Source organism: Stegodyphus dumicola, chromosome 8 (assembly GCF_044657685.1).
Source record: "Stegodyphus dumicola isolate Sdum_Otavi_A_Nest chromosome 8, ASM4465768v1".
Taxonomy (NCBI): Eukaryota; Metazoa; Arthropoda; class Arachnida; order Araneae; family Eresidae; genus Stegodyphus; species Stegodyphus dumicola.
Genome location: NC_140775.1, coordinates 124,842,745 through 124,861,695, shown reverse-complemented (window position 1 = coordinate 124,861,695; position 18,951 = coordinate 124,842,745). Strand labels below are relative to the sequence as shown.

The window sequence follows — 18,951 nt, the reverse complement described above, 5'->3', positions numbered from 1 at the left end:
TTTTTTTCTTAGCAGTTTTGTCTTAAAACTTGCCACATAAACATAAAAAAAGTCAACAATGTAGCATGGAGTGTAAAAATCTCAGGTTTTCCGCACTGATCATATGAGGGAATAAGAGAAAAACATGCATAAGCTCTGTTAGAAATATAACAAGAGTTTATTATAAATAGGATTTTTTCCTCTAGAAAAATGGGATGTTATTTTTGATTTGATTAGTAATAAAATTACTAATAAAAATTATGAAATTAAAAAATTAAAACAAAAAGACAGTTTTTTTAATAGTTAATATAATACTACAGTTGTGTATGAAACTTTAATATGTTGCAATATACATTTGATAAATTTCCCAAATAATGAATTATTTAAGTTCTTGGATTCAATAGGCTACTTTGGATTTGAGTTGTCCCGTATTAAAAACAGCTAATGATTTCTCCATCATTTTCAATTATGATTTTTGTTGTCACTTTTTTTTTTGGGGGGGGGGAGTCTTGGCAACAACTGTTTAAAATATTTTTGTGCTCACCAGCAAAATATCTGGCAACAGCAGATTATGCTTATTAAGAAATGTTCTTTGACACTGTCATAAACATATTTAATTTCTTTTAACACTAGGTCAAAATTATTTTTATATATTCAAGTTTCAGAAACAGCTTAAAAATTTTTTAATTTATGACTCTTCATTGAATATGAATGATAAGAATTCTAAGATGATTTATAACATTTCAGATATACTACATTATTATTTGTACAGAATGTAAACACAAAATTATGAGATTAATACAGAACATGCAATTAACACAGGAGTTTTTAAATCATTAAAATGCGAAAATCTGAAGGTTAAATGATTGAAAATATCTTCAGAATAGCAGAGCCCCTCCCCCAAAAAAATCTGTGCATTAATTCAATAATTAAAAAAAGCACAATACAATTTTTGGGTTTTTGAAATTTTACAAATTAAATATTTTAGAAATATCCAAGCTTAGGAAATCTTTAAAACCCTTGTTAGTATTCTAAGTAAAAACTGGTTTATGAAAGCATCTTATTATCTTACCGCTAAGACCAGATAAAATATTCTGCAAATCACTTAGTTGAATAGAAGAACTTGCAGTAGCTGGGGCTGGTGTGGTAGTATCCGCTGGCTGAGTAATTGTAACAGAAGTTTGAGGTGTCCTGGAAGGCTGAGTTGTTTCAACAGCACTGTGTGAGGATTCTGAATTAGAAGAAGCAGATTGGCCACTAGATGGTCTACTAGCTCCCAAAAGAGAACTTAAGCTTGGCATATTACCCATGCCTCCAACGCCACCTACAATAAGAGGTGATTTTAAAAATAACTGAACTTATGACAACTTTTATAACTACACATTTTAAATTAATGTTACAACCTTTGACCAAAATGATGCATAGACCATCCTCCTTATTTTTCTCACATTTTGACAATGTCGCTCCAATGTATAAAATGATATGGATTTCTGTTCATGTTATTTTGAGTTTCAGCAATTTAACATTAAATTCATATTCAGCGATTAATTAGAAACAATCCTTGCTAGATTTATTACACGAATTTTGCACTAAGTATTATATTTTAAAAAATGATTCTTTTGAAATTTTTTATAAATTTGTGCTTTTTCCCATACTTTGCAGGTAGATTAATAGTTATATAAAAATAGACCAATAATCTATATAATCTATATTGTTACAAAACTGAATACTTCAACAGTTTCAAATGATTTTAAGGAACATAATAATAAGCAGAATACTTTAAGTTACTAAAATAAAAAGATAGCGGGAGATTTTTAAAATTTTCTATGCTTTATCATGTTTGACAACACCTATAAATTGCAATTAAAAACTTTAAAGAGTTCAAATTTTAGATTTTATCTAACAGATATATAAGTTTCACATTTAATAACTAAACACTACACAGCATATATTCAAGGTGCACAAAAAAGGGGGGGGGGTACAGAAAAGAAAAATTCAGGAAAAATTATGTTTTATTCTGTGCTGATTAATATGGCAAATAGTTGATACTAATCTATTATTAATATGTGTTACATCATTAGCCTTATTAAAGTCCAATTAAACAGATACACAGCCTTTCCTGATGAATTAAATTTTAACTGATCAACTGTACAGAAATAAAGACCAAAAGAGAGAAAGTGCAAATTAAAAGTTCGTACACTTATGATTTTCATTGAAATAGGGCTCTATCCATTAATTAAAAGTAAACTTTCTGAATTAGATTTTAATAATAAGATCTATACTTTATTTGTAACAAAATTACATGAAATATTTTTTAAATATAGCGAAACTTTATTTTTAAGAAATTAATAATAAAAAAATGACAAACATTTTATTTCACAAAAGTCTTCGTACACTGAAATATTTTTGGATAAAATGAAAATTAGAATTATCGTTTGTCGCTTTTTTTAATTTTTGCATTGTGGTGGCATTTAAAAAATCATTCGCTTTTATTTTTTTTTTTACTTCATACTATTCTATTTATTATTGAAAAATGGGTAGCAGTTGTAAAGAAATTACAAACAGCATTTGAAAAGTGATAATTTAAAAAAATAAATAAATAAATAAAAATAAAAAGTGATAATAGTAGGGGGAAATCAATTTGAAATATCGGTAAATTACTTAATTTATCCCATTCTACGGTGCAGTATGTGATAAAACGCTTTAAAGAAAATCGGATTGAAAACAAGGTAAGAAAAAGGTCGACCGAGAAAGTTAACTAAACGTGATGAGAGATTTATTATTAGAAAATTTGTGAAAAACCCACATTTGAATGCTGTAAAAGTTTCTGCAGAATTTAATGCAAAGTTTTCTACTTCAATTTCACATGAAACTGTTCGACGAGTTCTCAGAGAAGCTGGCTTACATGAGCATTTAGCCCGTAAAAAATATTTTGTTAGTGAGAAAATAGAAAGCTTAGGCTTTTATTCGCAAAATCAATGATAAATACACCCAAAACGTACCAGAGTAATGTCCTATTTGCTGACGAAAGCAAATTTAATATTTTTGGTTCCTATGGTCGAATAACTGTATGGAGAAGAAAATATGAGGAACTTCATTCTAAGAACTTAGTTGAAACAGTTAAGCATGGCAGTGGAGGTGTTTTTGTGTGGGGGTGCATGGCAGCATCAGGACTAGGTAATTTGGTATTTATTAATGGCGTAATGAATCATTCTTTTTATTTAAATATTTTAAGAGACAATTTAAAATTATCAGCTCAAAATTTGGCTATTGGAAACAACTTTAATTTTAATCATGACAATGATCCTAGGCTCTCAACGTTCGCCTGTGGTATCTCTATATTTGTTCACAGGTTTTGAAAACATCATCTTAGTCACCAGATTTAAACCACATAGAACACATTTGGAAAGAACTGGAGGTTAAAGTACGAAAACATCAAAACGAAAAGCGAACTCAAAACAGTCATGATGTAAGAATGGATGAACATTGATGCAGAAATTATAAAAAAACTAGTAAAATGTATTCCCAGACGTTTAAAAACTGTTGTGCATGTTAAAGGATATCCTACTAAATATTAATTTAACAAAAAATAAAAATATTTACTAATATGTCAAGATTTTTTTGAAGTGTACGAAGACTTTTGTGAGATAAAATGTTTGTCATTTTTTATTATTAATTTCTTAAAAATAAAGTTTTGCTATATTTAAAAAATATTTCATGTAATTTTATTACGAATATATTATAGACCTTATTATTAAAATCTCATTCAGAAAGTTTACTTTTAATTAATGGATAGAGCCTATTTCAATGAAAATCATTAGCGTATGAACACTTTTGGGAGCCACTGTATATTGATATTCAATGTATATTATTCTTGTTGCTGAGCATTATTATTTAAACATAACAAAGAATATTTCTTTTAGTTAACTGAGAAAAAAAAAAAAAGCTTTGAATCACTTTTAAATAATTTCTCAGTTTGCTGAACACAAACCATATTTTGAAATTTATCTTGTAAAAACCTGTTTAAGATTTATAATAGCACCATATTTTAATTAGCTGGTATGACATTTTAATAACTAGAGTCCATGAATTCTTTTAGAAAAATCATGATTTCCACTATATTGGACCAAAAAAAAAAAAAAAAAAAAAAAAAAGCCTTTTTTTTTTTATCAAGCAGTGAATCACTAGATCAAGATAATCAATGTATAAATTAAACGAAAAGGTGTTCAACAAACTTGACAGGTGAACCTCAGAATTAGCAAATCCAAATTTTCTTTTTTTAAGATGCCTGCAACACCAGTCTTCAAGCCTACCATTACTGGTGCATTATCGGCACCAAATACTAGGCAATTATCCAGAGGAATTGCATTTCGTTTTAATGTTTTAATAATTAGCTGTGCTATAAAAGCCTGTTGAATGTCCTTCTAATGTCAGGACAGAAAGTAAACTATACTCAAATTCTGAAGATACTGGATTAAAAATGAAACAACTGGATACAATTTTAAATCAGCATTACCACTTCCATCTGTAGAGACAGAATTAAACTGTTCCAATACAATCAATAACTGAAGTTTTATTTTTCATACACATTTTTTTAAAAATTGTAGCAGTTTTGGTCCTTGCTCTTGAGTATTTCTTAGTGATTTTGCTTTCAGAAAACTTTTCTAAACAAAGTTGCAGCATGATTCAATGCATTCAATAGCAGGTTGTGCTCCAGTAAAAAGGCAGAGAATACACATTCTGCATTAATAACTATTTGGTCTTTCGTTTCCATCGAAAAATAGAATTTTTCATTCCCCTTCCAAATACAGCTCGTGTTGTCCTTGTGTTTTTATGTGCACACTTGTTTGAGAACGGTCTCTCCACCATGCAAAATCGAAAAATCACGTCAAATGGTACACATTACTACACAATAGGAGGAAATAGTAGAAGGAAAGTCATCTGTGTACGATTTTTGTAAAGTACCTGAGTATTTTACCTTTTTTAAAGACATAACTAAAACTAAACTAAAGATCATAATTTGTTAAACTGTTTCTCAAAAGCACGTCCCCCACACCACTCAATGATAAGATGAATGAAATAACAACTCGATCTTGCTTTGTGCTCATTGGCTAATATATGACAGACGACATGCAGTAGCATTCGATGGTCATTGGAGAACTGGAATACAATGTTTTCAGACATTGCTCTCACTTACAAACCAGAAGCTCGCCATTTCTCACTGAAGAAACTACTTTTTTTTTTTTTTTTTTTTTTTTTTATTACATGTAACCTAGAGAAAAACCAAGTGCTTTAAGATGTACAAAATTATTTTATTTTTTGGTGCAAATAATAAAGTATTAAGCCAAGCTGCATAAAAATCATGAGAAATTTTAAGAATAAGAGAAAGCCGGGAGATATATATTGTAAATCGGGTTGTCGGGAGAATGGTTAGATATTGGGAGTTTCCTGCCTAAATCGGAAGAGTTCTCTACTCTAATGCTTATTTTGAATCATCTCACGAAAAATTCTAATTATCACAAATACTCTGATTACAAATTATTTTTAGTTTCAACAATTTCGAAGTGAAATCAACATGTATTTTAATAAACTTTCTACAAAACTTTAAACCATTACACTAAGAACTGCTGAAAAGGACTATTAGCCCATTACCGGAAAACTGGCTATTAATTGGCTTTTTATCTCCAACGCCTTCCAACCGATAGCCTATTAATCAGCTTTTTATCACCAATGCCTACCGACCGATAGCAGCTTTTTCCGTCAACGCTTACTGTCCAATAGCATATTAATCGGCTTTTTTTGCCAAAGCCTACCCACTGATAGCCTATTAATCGGCTTCCTTTCAATAACGCCTACCAACCGATAGCGTATTAATCGTTTTTTTCTCAGGGCTACCTAAAAATAACCTATCAATCAGTAGCTATGGCGATAAACAATTGCCATTTGCTATATCATCTGCATTTTATTATTAGTATTGAGGTACATTTCTCACTTGCGTTATGTGTGTTGCTTTGTAAACTCCCACATTTTCACACCGTATTTAAAATATTTACCGTTCACGATGAGCAAAAAAAATGGTACTGGAGAGTTTTATTCAAACGATTTATCAGATTGTCCTGACAGTTTTTCAGAAAAGAGAGAATCTGCGGCTGAGTGGCCGGTCGGACATGTGTGTGCTGTTGAACTGCTAGTGGTCAGTAAAGTGTTAATGTACACTGCTCAAAAAAAAAAAAATGGGACAGTCCTATATCTCCCGATCTACTGGGCCGATTGACAAAATTCAAATTGCGTTCTTCATGTCTCGAAAGCGCGACTTAGGATATATATTAGATTTATATATAGCACTATTCTAACATAGGTATTTTGACACAAAATCGGACTTTTTCTGAAATAACATACCAATTTTTTACATATTTCGATTCAACGACTCAAATTACGCCTAAATATGAAATTTTGTAAAATTTGGAGCGAAATTTACGGAGAAATTCACAAATTTATGTTGGCACTTTTTTGTCAGTTTGCGCCAAGAATACTTCACTTGGCTAACCCAGTTTCCTTAGGAAAAAAAGTCACCATCGTTCCTTTTTTCCAAATAATATTCTTTATATTATATTTTTAATTATAACTTATTTTTTTAAGTAATTTTTTTCTTTTTCGAATTTCATATTAATTGTTTAAGTTGCACTTTTTTTTTTCGAATAACTGTTTTAAAAATTTCTATTCAATTCGAACTGCGTAAATAAAGGTGCAGCGTTTATTTTATTATTTTTTTTTTTTTTCAAATAGTTTTCTTTATATATATTTTTCGTCATAGCTATTATTTTCGGTCATTTTTAAATTTTTATACTTTTATTTTAATTGTTTGTGTTGCATTGTCTCTTCAGATAATTGTTTTAAAATTTTCTATTTATTCCTTCGAACTGAGCATTTTAAATATATTTATTAATATCAATTTTCCAGAATTTGATTTTATTTATTTGAACTACGTTTTTTTCGGAAGAATACTTTGTAACCCAGACTACGATGCGTTTGAAAACTGCATACTATATTAAAAGAGAAAATACAGTAAAGCACAGTTTTACACGCCTTTCAATGTTCCGTTCAGAAAAAATATATATAAATAAGAGAGATGTATAACCGATATTTTAACTTGGGATGACTTGCATACACTGCTTTAAACAGTTTTATCATTGTGCCCATTGCTTTACACAATTTTATCCTACATTTGGTTTCTTAAAATGTTATTCATATTTTAGTCAAATATTTTATTTTTGAAATCGCAAGAATCAAATATCATAAGATTGAAAAGTTTTAAATTAAAAAAAAATACGAATACTAAATTTTACGAAAATATTTATTTTTCTTCTCTGTTTCTTTAAGCATTCTGAAAGTATATTGAAAAGTATCCAACTTTTCGAAACATTTTGGTATTTCTGACAATCATTTTAAATAAAGTTATCGCCTTCCATTTCATAAACGCCCACAAACGGCCGAGCGGTAAAGTTGCTTAACACTGGTAGTTCACTCCGGGGTTCGAACCCCGGTAAACGGGCTGGTTGCATGGGCGTTTTCGTGGATTTTCTCATGTGTAACGCGTACGACAGCTGGTTTCCCTTAGAAAGTTCTTCACGAAGTATTTCGTCAGAGCCTTTATCAGTCTTAAGAGGCTAAACATTTTGAAGCTATGAGATGAAAGAAAAGACTGGTTTCATCAAAAGGTTTTGGTTTATTTTATTATGAAAAAGCACACTACGGCTATCTGCCTAAGGGGAGGGATGCCTTCCTGGAGGACTTTCTAAGGGAAACTGGCTCGCATACACGTTACACATGGGGAAAACCACTAAAACGCCCATGCAGCCAGCCCGTTCGCGGGATTTGAACCTCGGACCGAACTACCAGTGTTCAGCGACTTTACCACTCGGCCGCTGTTTCATCAGGAAGGGAAAAAAAACATCTTTAGGTGACATCCACATACATCACTGGATAAACTCCTGAATCTTCAAATAATTCGACTGAGTAAATCATGGGATTCACCATTTATGATACGATATGATGTTCTATAATGTAATTTACACAACCATATAGTTTAAAACCAGTCGCTCTTCACTTTAATCTGCAATGATATCGTTTTGTCTTTTCTGTTAACACAAGCTCAATTGATGGTATTTGCTGGTGTACTCGTCCAAGTGTTTTCTCTTTGAACACTTAAATTCTTTGAAGTATCCTGAAAGTATATTCGAAAGCGTCCAACTTTTTGAACATCTTGGTACGTCTGACAGCCAAATTTCCCTGCAAATTTTTGCTTACTTTTCTCCCTAATTTTCTTCTTTCCTTCTAGTTATTTTCAGTGCTCACACAAGAAAATTAAGATTTTTCGACTGCTAGACTTCCATACATTTTGCATTCTTGTCAATTTTTTAAAATATCAATTATATGAATTGCGTTTCAGCTAAAGACAGCTTTTCATTTTCTAGTCATTTTAGCTATAAATAAAGTTTAAAGCGAAGTCCAAAGGATAAATGTTTTAATTAAAAGATTTTTGCTAAATGACAAAGAAATAAAACAGCCCAGCAGGGTTTATTCTGTACCACAGAGTGACTCGATTCTTATATCGGCTGAAACAATCTGAATCATATTAAAGATCATGTTTTTTTATACAATCTATAACGCGAGAGAAAAATTAGCTTCTTAAAACATGCTTTCTAAGAGAATTAATATAAAAATTTATATATTTATATATATTTTTTAAAGTTGGGACTTGAACCAAACTGTCAGACTTTTAAAGCTTATTTTACATGGTGGTTATTATTAAAGTTCCACTTTGAAATGGTCATAAAAGGAAAACTACCGGACCAAATGTTATCAAACTTGGGAATCGTGTAAAGGAGGTTATGAGAATTTATTTTCGGCGGAAAAAAAAGAGTTCAAAAACTCACCATCAGGGTAAAAATGGTGCTGTATACAATATTGTTAAATGAAATAAGACACGAAAACATCTGTTTAAAATGTGTTTAATATTTTCCGAAACGTCTTACAAAGCATGTTCAATGTAGCGTCCAGCATTTTCCGAAAGCAAGTTAAATCATGTTACTGCATTCTCAACAGCAGCTCTTAGCATATCAGGTTTGGTTTTTGTTTGGTTTATTAGATTACGGCAAAGCACTCGAGGGCTATCTGCCTCAAGGAAGGGATGCCTTCGTGGAGGACTTTTTAAGGGAAACCGGCTCGTATACACGTTACACATAGCATATCAGAAGGAATGTTACAGTGTATCACATTTTTCATTTCTGCCAAATTGTTTAGATTATCACCATAAACAGTGCTTTTGAGACAAAAGTCACAGAGGTTGATGTCTGGTAGGAAGAAGTGTTGGCCTATAAGACGTTCATTCGTGAAATGTTGCCTAAGTAACTATGCGACTCTCTTCAGGTGGTGCCCAGCCCTGCATAAAAATCGTAGTATCTAAAATGCCACGTTACTGCAGTTCATGTATCACGAAACATTTTAATATTGGCTCTAAGTGAGCTGCAATCGCAGTGGTCCAGCTGTCGACTGCTCTTCAGAAAAAATGGTTCAGTTATAACACTAGCTGTCATTCAACAGTAAACGGTGTGAAATGACTGTTATGCAATCGAATGCAGTAGGAGAATGCAATGGAACTAGATAGATAACATGAGAAATTTTTTTGGCCCAAATCGATTAAAAGCGTTTTGAATCAGTATCTTCATGTTTTAGTACCGAATTCAGGCTTAAAAAAATTACAAATTGGCGATCTGTAAGAAAACGATTTCCAGATTGTGCGCACTTGTGAGAGTGATTTGCGATCTCACATTTTCTAATCGCTAATTCGTGGTTTTCACGGACGAAATTCTCACTTACAGGGATGGCGCACTCGAAATTTATCGAATTTAACGTCTTTAAATGGTAATTTGCCTACTTCAAAGTTTCTTAAGGGTATACAACATATTAAACCCGTTTAACAAAAGGTTAAGTTAGATTCCGATCCATATTTCGTTTAACAATATTGCATACAGCGCCATTTCCCCCCTGGTGGTGAGGTTTCGAACTTCCTTTTTTTCGCGGAAAAATAAATTCCCATGACCTCCTTTACACGATTTCCAAGTTTGATAACATTTGATCCAGTAGTTTTCCTTTTATGACCGTTTCAATGTGGAACATTAATTATAACCACTCTGTATATTATTAAATTTTAATTTGAAGCTATGCGCTTTTATGGAAAAATAAAAAATCGAAGCAAATATACTTAGTATAATGGACCAAAACTGAAAACATTTCCCCTCCCTCCGAAAATAAAATATTGAAATTTCGAACTTGAATTTACTGGGTTATCGAAATATTCAATTTGACTTATCTTCTAAGTCCTAGTTCCGACAACAATTCCGTCAAAAATTCCGAATTACTTAAGCTAAAGTAAAAGATTTAGTATATATTCACTGTATGTTAATAAAGTAATCAGAGTGTAATAAAAATAGATTATAGAATTTACGCTGATGTAACTTTTTGTCTGACAGCACAGCATGTAATGGAAGAGAGGGTTTGTAGAGATCTGTTTTTGACATGCCTCTAAAAGTAGATGTCATATTAATTTTGTCTCTTCAATGTCAAAAAACTTTCCTTTGAGAGGCAACTTTAGTTTTTGAGAAAGAAAAAAAAAATCACAAGAAGACAAATTTGAAGAACATGCAGGACGATTGAATATACATACTTATTTTCCGAACACAAGCGGTTCTCCGACTGGTTATTGAATAATGAAAAGATGCATTGTCATGCAATACAAAACATTTGGAATACATTTTCTGGCTGAATATTGTAAGATTAAAAGTCATCTGCTTAATTCACATCCATTTACAAGTCAACTACTCGGGCAATTGCAGAATCGTTTTGATCCTGAGCTTGTAAGACAAACCTAATATCACTGGATTTAAACACTTCTTTAATCTTCTGAGAATGTTCCTTCTTTAGCTCATATTCCAAGAATATTAAGTGAATACAATTATTGCCAAAGAAATTGAATATTCATTTGCACTACGGCTTGGTAGTTTACTAACGAGTTAACAAAACTTAAATTCTGCTTTTTGTGTCAAAGAATACAACAATATTTTAAATATTTCCAAATAAAATATTAAATTGGAGATTTAATTGGAGCCTCATCCGTTGCCTAGCATTTGAAAAAGAAAAGATTGTTAAATACTAATTGTTTGCTGCTCAGTCTAACCCAGGCTGCATGGTTGGTTTTCGTAGTTTTTTAGGTTCTCTTTACAAAGATTCTCTATGAAAGCATCTTAATCAAATAGCTCCCATGTTCTTTCTATGTTCAAATAACCAACTAACCTAGTTTAAGCTCGATTTCCAGGTGAAGTTACTAGTAAAATCCGAATACTCATTAAAAATCATGTAGCTAGCCAATCGGGAGTAACATGAAAGATACGGAACCAATAATTGAAATGTTGTTACGTTACGCTGTTTCTTAACTTAGATGGTCATTCCTTAATTAAATAGCCCACCAATGGCCGAGCGGTAAAGACGCTGAACACTGGTAGTTCAGTTCGAGTTTCGAATCCCGCGAACGGGCTGGCCGCATGGGCGGTTTTCCCCATGTGTAACGTGTATACGGGCCAGTTTCTCTTAGAAAGTCCTCAACGAAGGCATCCCTCCCTTTAGGCAGATAGCCCTCGTGTGCTTTGCCATAATTAAATAATCCAATCCAATCCTTAATTAAATATAATTGATTTGTAAATTCTACTAAAACTGACGGTAAGAATTGAAGTGGAAATAAGTAATATGGTGTGCAATCTTGATTAATATAAAATTAAAAATATTTGCATAGAAAAATGTTTGCATTCAGACAGAAAGTTTTTTGAAATATTTGCAATTACTTTATAAGAAGGATTTATTAATAACCGCAATAATTACTTATTATATTACTGATGATTAGGATTCAGTTCTTGACAATTACATTCTAAATTAGAATTTTAAGGATATAATGAAAATACGCTACGCACAAAAATACATTTTAGGAAAAAAAATGAGTTGCTTTTTTAAGTTTTAAAACTTCTTAAATTCATTTAGTAAACATCGTATCCTCGTTGTTTATTGAATCCAGAATGTTGGTGTCGTTTATATAATTATTCTTACTTGTCCACAGAATCTGCTGACTTATCCAGCCATTAAGTAGCTGCAGATCATTTCTACATAACCATTGAACTTCCATTAATTCAGTCTCTAGAGGGTTGTATGTTTATATCATAATTTGACTTTTATAAAAAATGAAATTTCTAAATATTATGTTTCTATAAAAATATATTGTGCTTTAAAAATATGGATAATAGTATCAGCCGCTTTTTCAGCCACTTCAAAAGCAACAGTTTGTTTAGAAATAAATTATGCAGTTAATGTCATAAAATTCAAATAAATATCAAACGAAAATTCTCAGTTTTAGACAATTCGATTTAAACGAAGTAAAGTAGCAGACGATAAAACGCCGAAGGTAAAAATTTACTCTTTCAAAAACTTACTCTTAAATTTTTTAAAAAAAGAAAAGATACGAGAGAAATTTAAAAAAAAATAGTTAAAAATTTGAATAATATCATCTATAATTTAAAAAAAATAGCCTTTCATATAGTATTAATAAATATTTATTAAGCATCATGGAGGGAAAAAATGTCATATAATTAATTCTCCGTAAAATTTTACTTGAAGTTTAAGGTTAAAAATAGCTGTGGCAATTCTGTGTAACAAAAATCCATAGACCACATTTGGCGTTATTATCGCTCAAAAAAAAGGTGCCAAATTTCAAAACGCGAAATTATGTAAATTCGTGTATATCTTAGAAAATTTTGAATAAAAAAGTCTAATTTTTTGCAGATATGCTTAAAAATACACCTACTTTAAGATGATGGCAAAAATTTTATAGGTTATAATTTAAAATTTTTTTCGAAAAATTTATAAAAATTATTTAAAAATAGAAATTTAAAAAATAAAACGCAAAAAATGGATAAATTTTATTTGGAAGGAACCAAAATTTCGAAACGTGAGAGAAAAAATCAAAAAGGTTTAGTAAAAAAAGAGATATTAATAAATATTTGCCAAATTCAATTAACATTGAAGCGCTAAAATTTTGAGAGCTAATATTTTAAAAACTATTCGTACGATTTTTTACAAAACTTGGTATTCTGGCATAATTTGAGTCGTAGAATCGAAATATGTAAAAAAATTGGTATGTTATTTCAGAAAAAGTCTGATTTTGCGTCAAAATACCTATGTTAGAATAGTACTATATATAAATCTAATATATATCCTAAGTCGCGCCTTGGAGACATGAAAAACGTAGTTTGAATTTTGTCAATCGGCCCAGTAGAACGGGAGATATAGCACTGTCCCATTTTTTTTTTTGAGCAGTGTACATATTAGATGTTACCTTTATATGCAACTGTTAGTATTATGTAAATAGATAATTTTTCAAAAAGACCGTTAAGATTAAATAAACTGCTTCATTTATCTATTAAAGCAAATGACAACCGTACTGTTTCATATTAAGATTTTGAGTTGCAAAAATATTAGCTTTATTAATTTTTCACTCATTATCTTTCAAGATGTTTCTAAGATTTTGGAAATACAGTAAGACCCCGCTTAACGCTGTTTCGGTTTAGCGCTCTTTTATTTCAACCCGGGGATTCTCCAAAATTGTGCGCAGCGCTAGGTTTCCAAATAACATATCCGAAACAGTGTAGTTGTGTTTCTTGCTTTGTGGACGCATTTTTATCATTTGAAACATTTGTTGACATTATTGTAAGTTTAAATTTGTATAATACTATAACGATTAATACAGTGACAAATATTATGATCTTTAGTTTTTATCATGGGTGATAATAAAAAACAAGAAAAGAAAGCAACCAGAAAAAGCATTTCACTGGAAACTCAAATGCAAGTGATTAGAAGATTAGATTCTGGTGAACGTCAATCTCAAATTAGTGCTGCATTGATTTTGGCAACTTCAACAATAAGGACAATTCTTAAGAATAAAGAAAAAATACTGTCATCGGCAACTGCAACTACGTCAAGCTCTGTAACTAGAATTACCCGTTCTAGAAATAACATTATAGAGGAAATGGGAAAACGACTGTCTATATGGATTGACGACGAAATTGAACGCAATATGCCATTAAGCCAATCTATCATAATGCCTTCTTAACAAAAAGGCAGAAAATTGGAAACCCAGAATAGACTGAATGATGTGACTGAGAATTTTATTTGTTTTTAAAAGTATATGCATTTATATTGTTTTTATTTTTGTAAGAAATAAATGTTTGATTTTATTTTTATTAAAAAAAACATTATTAAATTTAATGCCTAACCATTTTTTATCAGTCTTCCCCTAACCCCATTATTTACATGTTAAGATAGCCTCGCTTAGCGCTGTTTCGCATTACGCTCTACTTCGATGGAACGTATCCCCCGCGTTAAGCGGGGTCTTACTGTACAAGCATAAACACTAAACTACTTTAAATTCACTGTCAATGCAATATACAATGGTCATCAAAATTAAAGGATAATGAGAAAAAATATGCTCATTAAGTTATATTGCAACCAATGACCAATGCTGTAATTATTTTTATTAATTAAATATAGTTGAACACAAATTTGCACATCCACGCATATGTCAGCGCCGGAAATATGCAAATTCAGTGACTGACAATGTGGTGCACAAAGGATGCATGTTGGAATTCCGGTCTGTAGTGTTGTTTAAAATGTGGTTTCTGAGAGAGATTAGTATTCAGTAGGTATGGCTCAAAGGCATCATTTAAATTAAAGTAAAACACAAATGGGTGTTTGAATATCACTCAAAGTGTCATATTATGAGTCTGGAACCGCTTTTTAAGCACTGAATCGATTGATAGACAGCCCAGTCAAAAGCAACAACCATATCAGAAGACCGTTTTATGTCATTGTTGCTCGAAGAAACAGCGAGGCCACAACAAGAGATTTGGTTTTAGACCTTTAGGCTACTACAGGAACTTGAATTATCCATTCTATCACTCCATGAAAATTTAACGAGGTTGGACTGTATACGAGAAAAACCAATGGTTTGTGTCCCACTCACTCCACCTTCAAGAAAGGACCATTTAAATTGGTGCTATTGTCACATTTAGTGACAATGAACCCATACACTCACTGACCAATGCAACTTTCTTTCCTTTGTCCACGAAATATCTTGTTTCTGCAACTGCAGTTTAATGATCTGGGAAGGAATCATGGCAAAGGCTGCATATCTTTCAAGATGTTCTGTAACCGCTGAGAGAAATGTGGACGAAGTATTGGAAACTGAAGTTATACTGTTTAGGAGTGCTGTTGGCTTAGAGTTTTTTCTAATGGATGTCAATGCTCGGCCTCATCAAGCGTATGTGATGCTAGTATACAGCAAGCATGTGCGAGATGCCTTAGGTCACCGAATTTCAGCACGCCAAATTCCTCCCTGACCCTTCAGGAGCTGAAAAGTGTACCTTTAGAAGAGTGACGCGTATTTCCAGAGGACTTGATCAACACTGGTGACCATACATCACATTAAAGAAAAATGTTTTCCATAACAGGCGACTTTTCCAATTTCTATAAATTTGGTTTTAATTTTAATATTTTGTGAATAATCAAATGCCAGACATAGTAATTTACGTTAACTAATGCTTTTGAGGAAATTTCTGTTAATAATTCTTCATTAAATATCAGTTATGAGTTTTCTCATTATCCTTTAATTTTGATGACCAGTGTACAATCTAAGTTCTGGTCAGTTAGACGCTGTAAAAAAGATTTTTTTAGGTACCTTAATAAAAATATACTTTATTAGATAATCACTTCAAATGATATTATTAAAGGTTAAGAAACAGAATACAATGTTTAAAAAAAATTGCCATTAATCATACTACACTTTGATCTTAGCCAAAAGGCTGTGCCCAATTAAAGGCTAATCTATTCAATTAAAAACCATAACAAAACATCCCTAACCTTAAAGACAGCTTGTTTTTCCAATCAAAAGTTCTAACTACTTAGAATATCTGGATCACAAACTTGGAACAATGGTAAACCATTCAGCTACTGAATGGCACCTTAAATCATATGATGACTTTACTTTATGATTCATATGATGATACAAAGCATTATGAAATAATTTTCTAAGAATTGGCTTGGATATTTTTACTTTGCACAGTATTCTGTGGTGCTAAGCTCTTTACTAAGAAAGTTCTGCCTTAACAATAACAAATAGCATACCTGCTTCATTAGAAATTCATTCATTTACATAATCGAAAAATATATATTATAAGTCTTTGTTGTATTTGTTACTTCATTTTCATGTCAGAGCTTTTCCCTACATCCTGTATAAGGAAATAAATTTCACTTTGCATTAAGAAATATTTCATATTGCTAAAACACATATTTTATATATTTTTGTGGAAGTAAAACATATATGTATTATAAATAGAATAATTTTTTAAAAGAGGAAAAATGCTTTATCCTTGTGTACTTTACCACTACTCATCTGGTACATCTGAACCATGTGTTAGAACATTATTATTACATCATTATTTCCTATATTCAAACGCCATTTGGCATAGATTTCGAACAACAATTTTGAAATCAGTAAATAATCTTTTAAAGTATCTGAAAAGAGAAGGATTAAAATAAAGACCTAAATTACTGATGAATAATGGAAACAACTTAAATGAAAAATAAAGCCATACCTCCTCAAAACACAAAGAGCACTGTATGGAGCTTTTGGGTTTAGGATTGTATATGGCATGATGACATGATTTGGAATAAAATTATACGGTTTGGCCACACTGAAACATTATTCAATAACATCTTATACTGATGTTAACTGTAGTTATGTTGGTAAGATGCACACATTCTGTTTGTGCAATAAAAGCATAAATTATACATTTGTTGCCTATTATATTTTATAACTAAAGAGCATTTTTTTTTTCTTTATCCCAAGGAATAAATAATGAACTTTGTATTGATGGCTTAGTTAAAAAAAGAGAGGGAAATATAGCTAAATATAATAAAATAATTCAAAACTATTATTAATATAAAAATTTTAAACATAACTTTTTAAAATAAGAAAAAATATATGATATTTAACAGTAAATATTTAATATTTAAATATTTAAAGCAGCAGTTTTGTTACCCAAAAGCTGAAGTAACTGCTGTTGGCTCATGTTATTAAGAAGATTTTGCAAGTCACTATCTCCCAAAGAGCTCAGTTCAGATTGAAGACCACCTCCACTTTGTGAAGGGGTGGATGAGCCACCCATAGAACCACTCGCACCACTACGAGAAGATCCAGCAGCAGGTGGATGATTTAAGTATGAATTCACTTTTACACAGTATTCACTATCACGATCTGTTTTAGGTTCCTAAAAAAGATACACACATTAAGTAATTGAACCCATAACAGGCTTTAAAAAATTAAAATCACTTGAAAATAATTTATGTGTGTCAAAAATATATTTTTCACAACTTATTTATTTTTTGCATTTTAAAACTTTTGATCATATTTCAAACAATGTGAGAAGTAACAGTTTAACATGTTTTCAGATAAATATGGTTAAATTTCTGAAGAGAGTCCACTACACATAAATACTGTCAAAATGGTGATAATAACACTATGAACCTTTTTTCTGCATGTAGCAACAATTCATGTTTGTTATTCTGCATTTTTCATTCTATTTTTTCAATACTAAGCTGGACGTTTTGTTTAGGATTTAGCACTTATTTTTATTTCCTATAATGAACAAGTGGGATTACTTTAGTTAAGGAAGTAGCAGGAGATAGACATGTGTTTGCTACTGTTGAAAATACATAATTATTTGCAACTGGAAAGCATATTTGCCCTTAGCAGAGATATTATATGTTTTACATTTAAAATCATTATTTTAATTTTATGGAATTTTTAAGTGCCCATTTTAGGCTTAAGTTTAGCATTGGAAAAAAAAAAAAAATGTCTAGCTGTAAAAACTTAAATAAGGAATATTTAAGAAATGCAAGATACAAGCATGTCTTAAATCACAACATTTAAGTGATCAAGTTTTGAACCATCATATATCTGTCTGCAATTACATTGCATCACGAATTCAATTCCAAACCATAATATAAAGAAATTTCCTATCAACTTACATACTTGTATGACTTTTTCTTAAGATGTTAATAATGAAATGTTAATATAGATTTCACAAATAATCTAAATAAAAGGCTTTATCAAAGCAAAATAAGAATATTCTACTTGGAAACGGTGTAAAGAGCATACAGTTACACATACTAATATATTTATTAAAAACAAACAATTTAGCATCTGCTAAAACATAAAACCAGGTATAAAAGAAAACACAACCTAGAAGTAAAGAATTTAATTCAGAATTCTGCCATTAATTTTAAACTGATGATACAAATGGTTTATTGTCTTAATAAAGATATACAATAACAGTACAATAGAGAAGGACCTCAATAATTAAAGATATATGGAATTGTAACTACCTCAGATAATCGAAAACTCAGTTTAAATTTTAATTCATGCCAATTTTTCTTTTGGCAAAGTTATCTGAAAATGTTTATTTGAAATTCTAAAAATAAGTGCAATACAATTAATAAAATTAATTTTTTTAATTAAACAAATAACCTATATGAGATTTTATTTTTCAACAAAAATATTCATAAAAATGCAGGATAAACAGACTCCACCAAAACCTACACAATTTGTGAAATTTAAAATTTTTACAACTATTTTCTAACAGCATTCTTATAATTCTTTCAGCTGATACACAGCCATACCATATTCATATCAGCAAAGGATCCATAGAAGCACAAGACAATGCTCTTAAAAATCAGTATAAGGCTTCACATGGTTCTTTCAGTGTCTGCTTCATCGTCATTCACAGCATAACTCATCACTGCAATTTCATTGTT

General features: G+C 30.8%; 1 protein-coding gene across 1 annotated transcript in view; it reads right to left on the bottom strand.

Moving 5' to 3' along the window:
* Positions 1-18,951, bottom strand: part of LOC118202009 (proteasomal ubiquitin receptor ADRM1-like) — a 42,847-nt gene that overhangs the window by 20,451 nt on the left and 3,445 nt on the right. Inside the window, exons 3-4 of the mRNA XM_035374167.2 lie at positions 17,177-17,405; positions 1,052-1,303 (exon numbers count right to left, since the gene is read on the bottom strand). Coding sequence (XP_035230058.1) covers positions 1,052-1,303; positions 17,177-17,405 — 481 coding nt within the window. The remainder of the gene's footprint in view (positions 1-1,051; positions 1,304-17,176; positions 17,406-18,951) is intronic.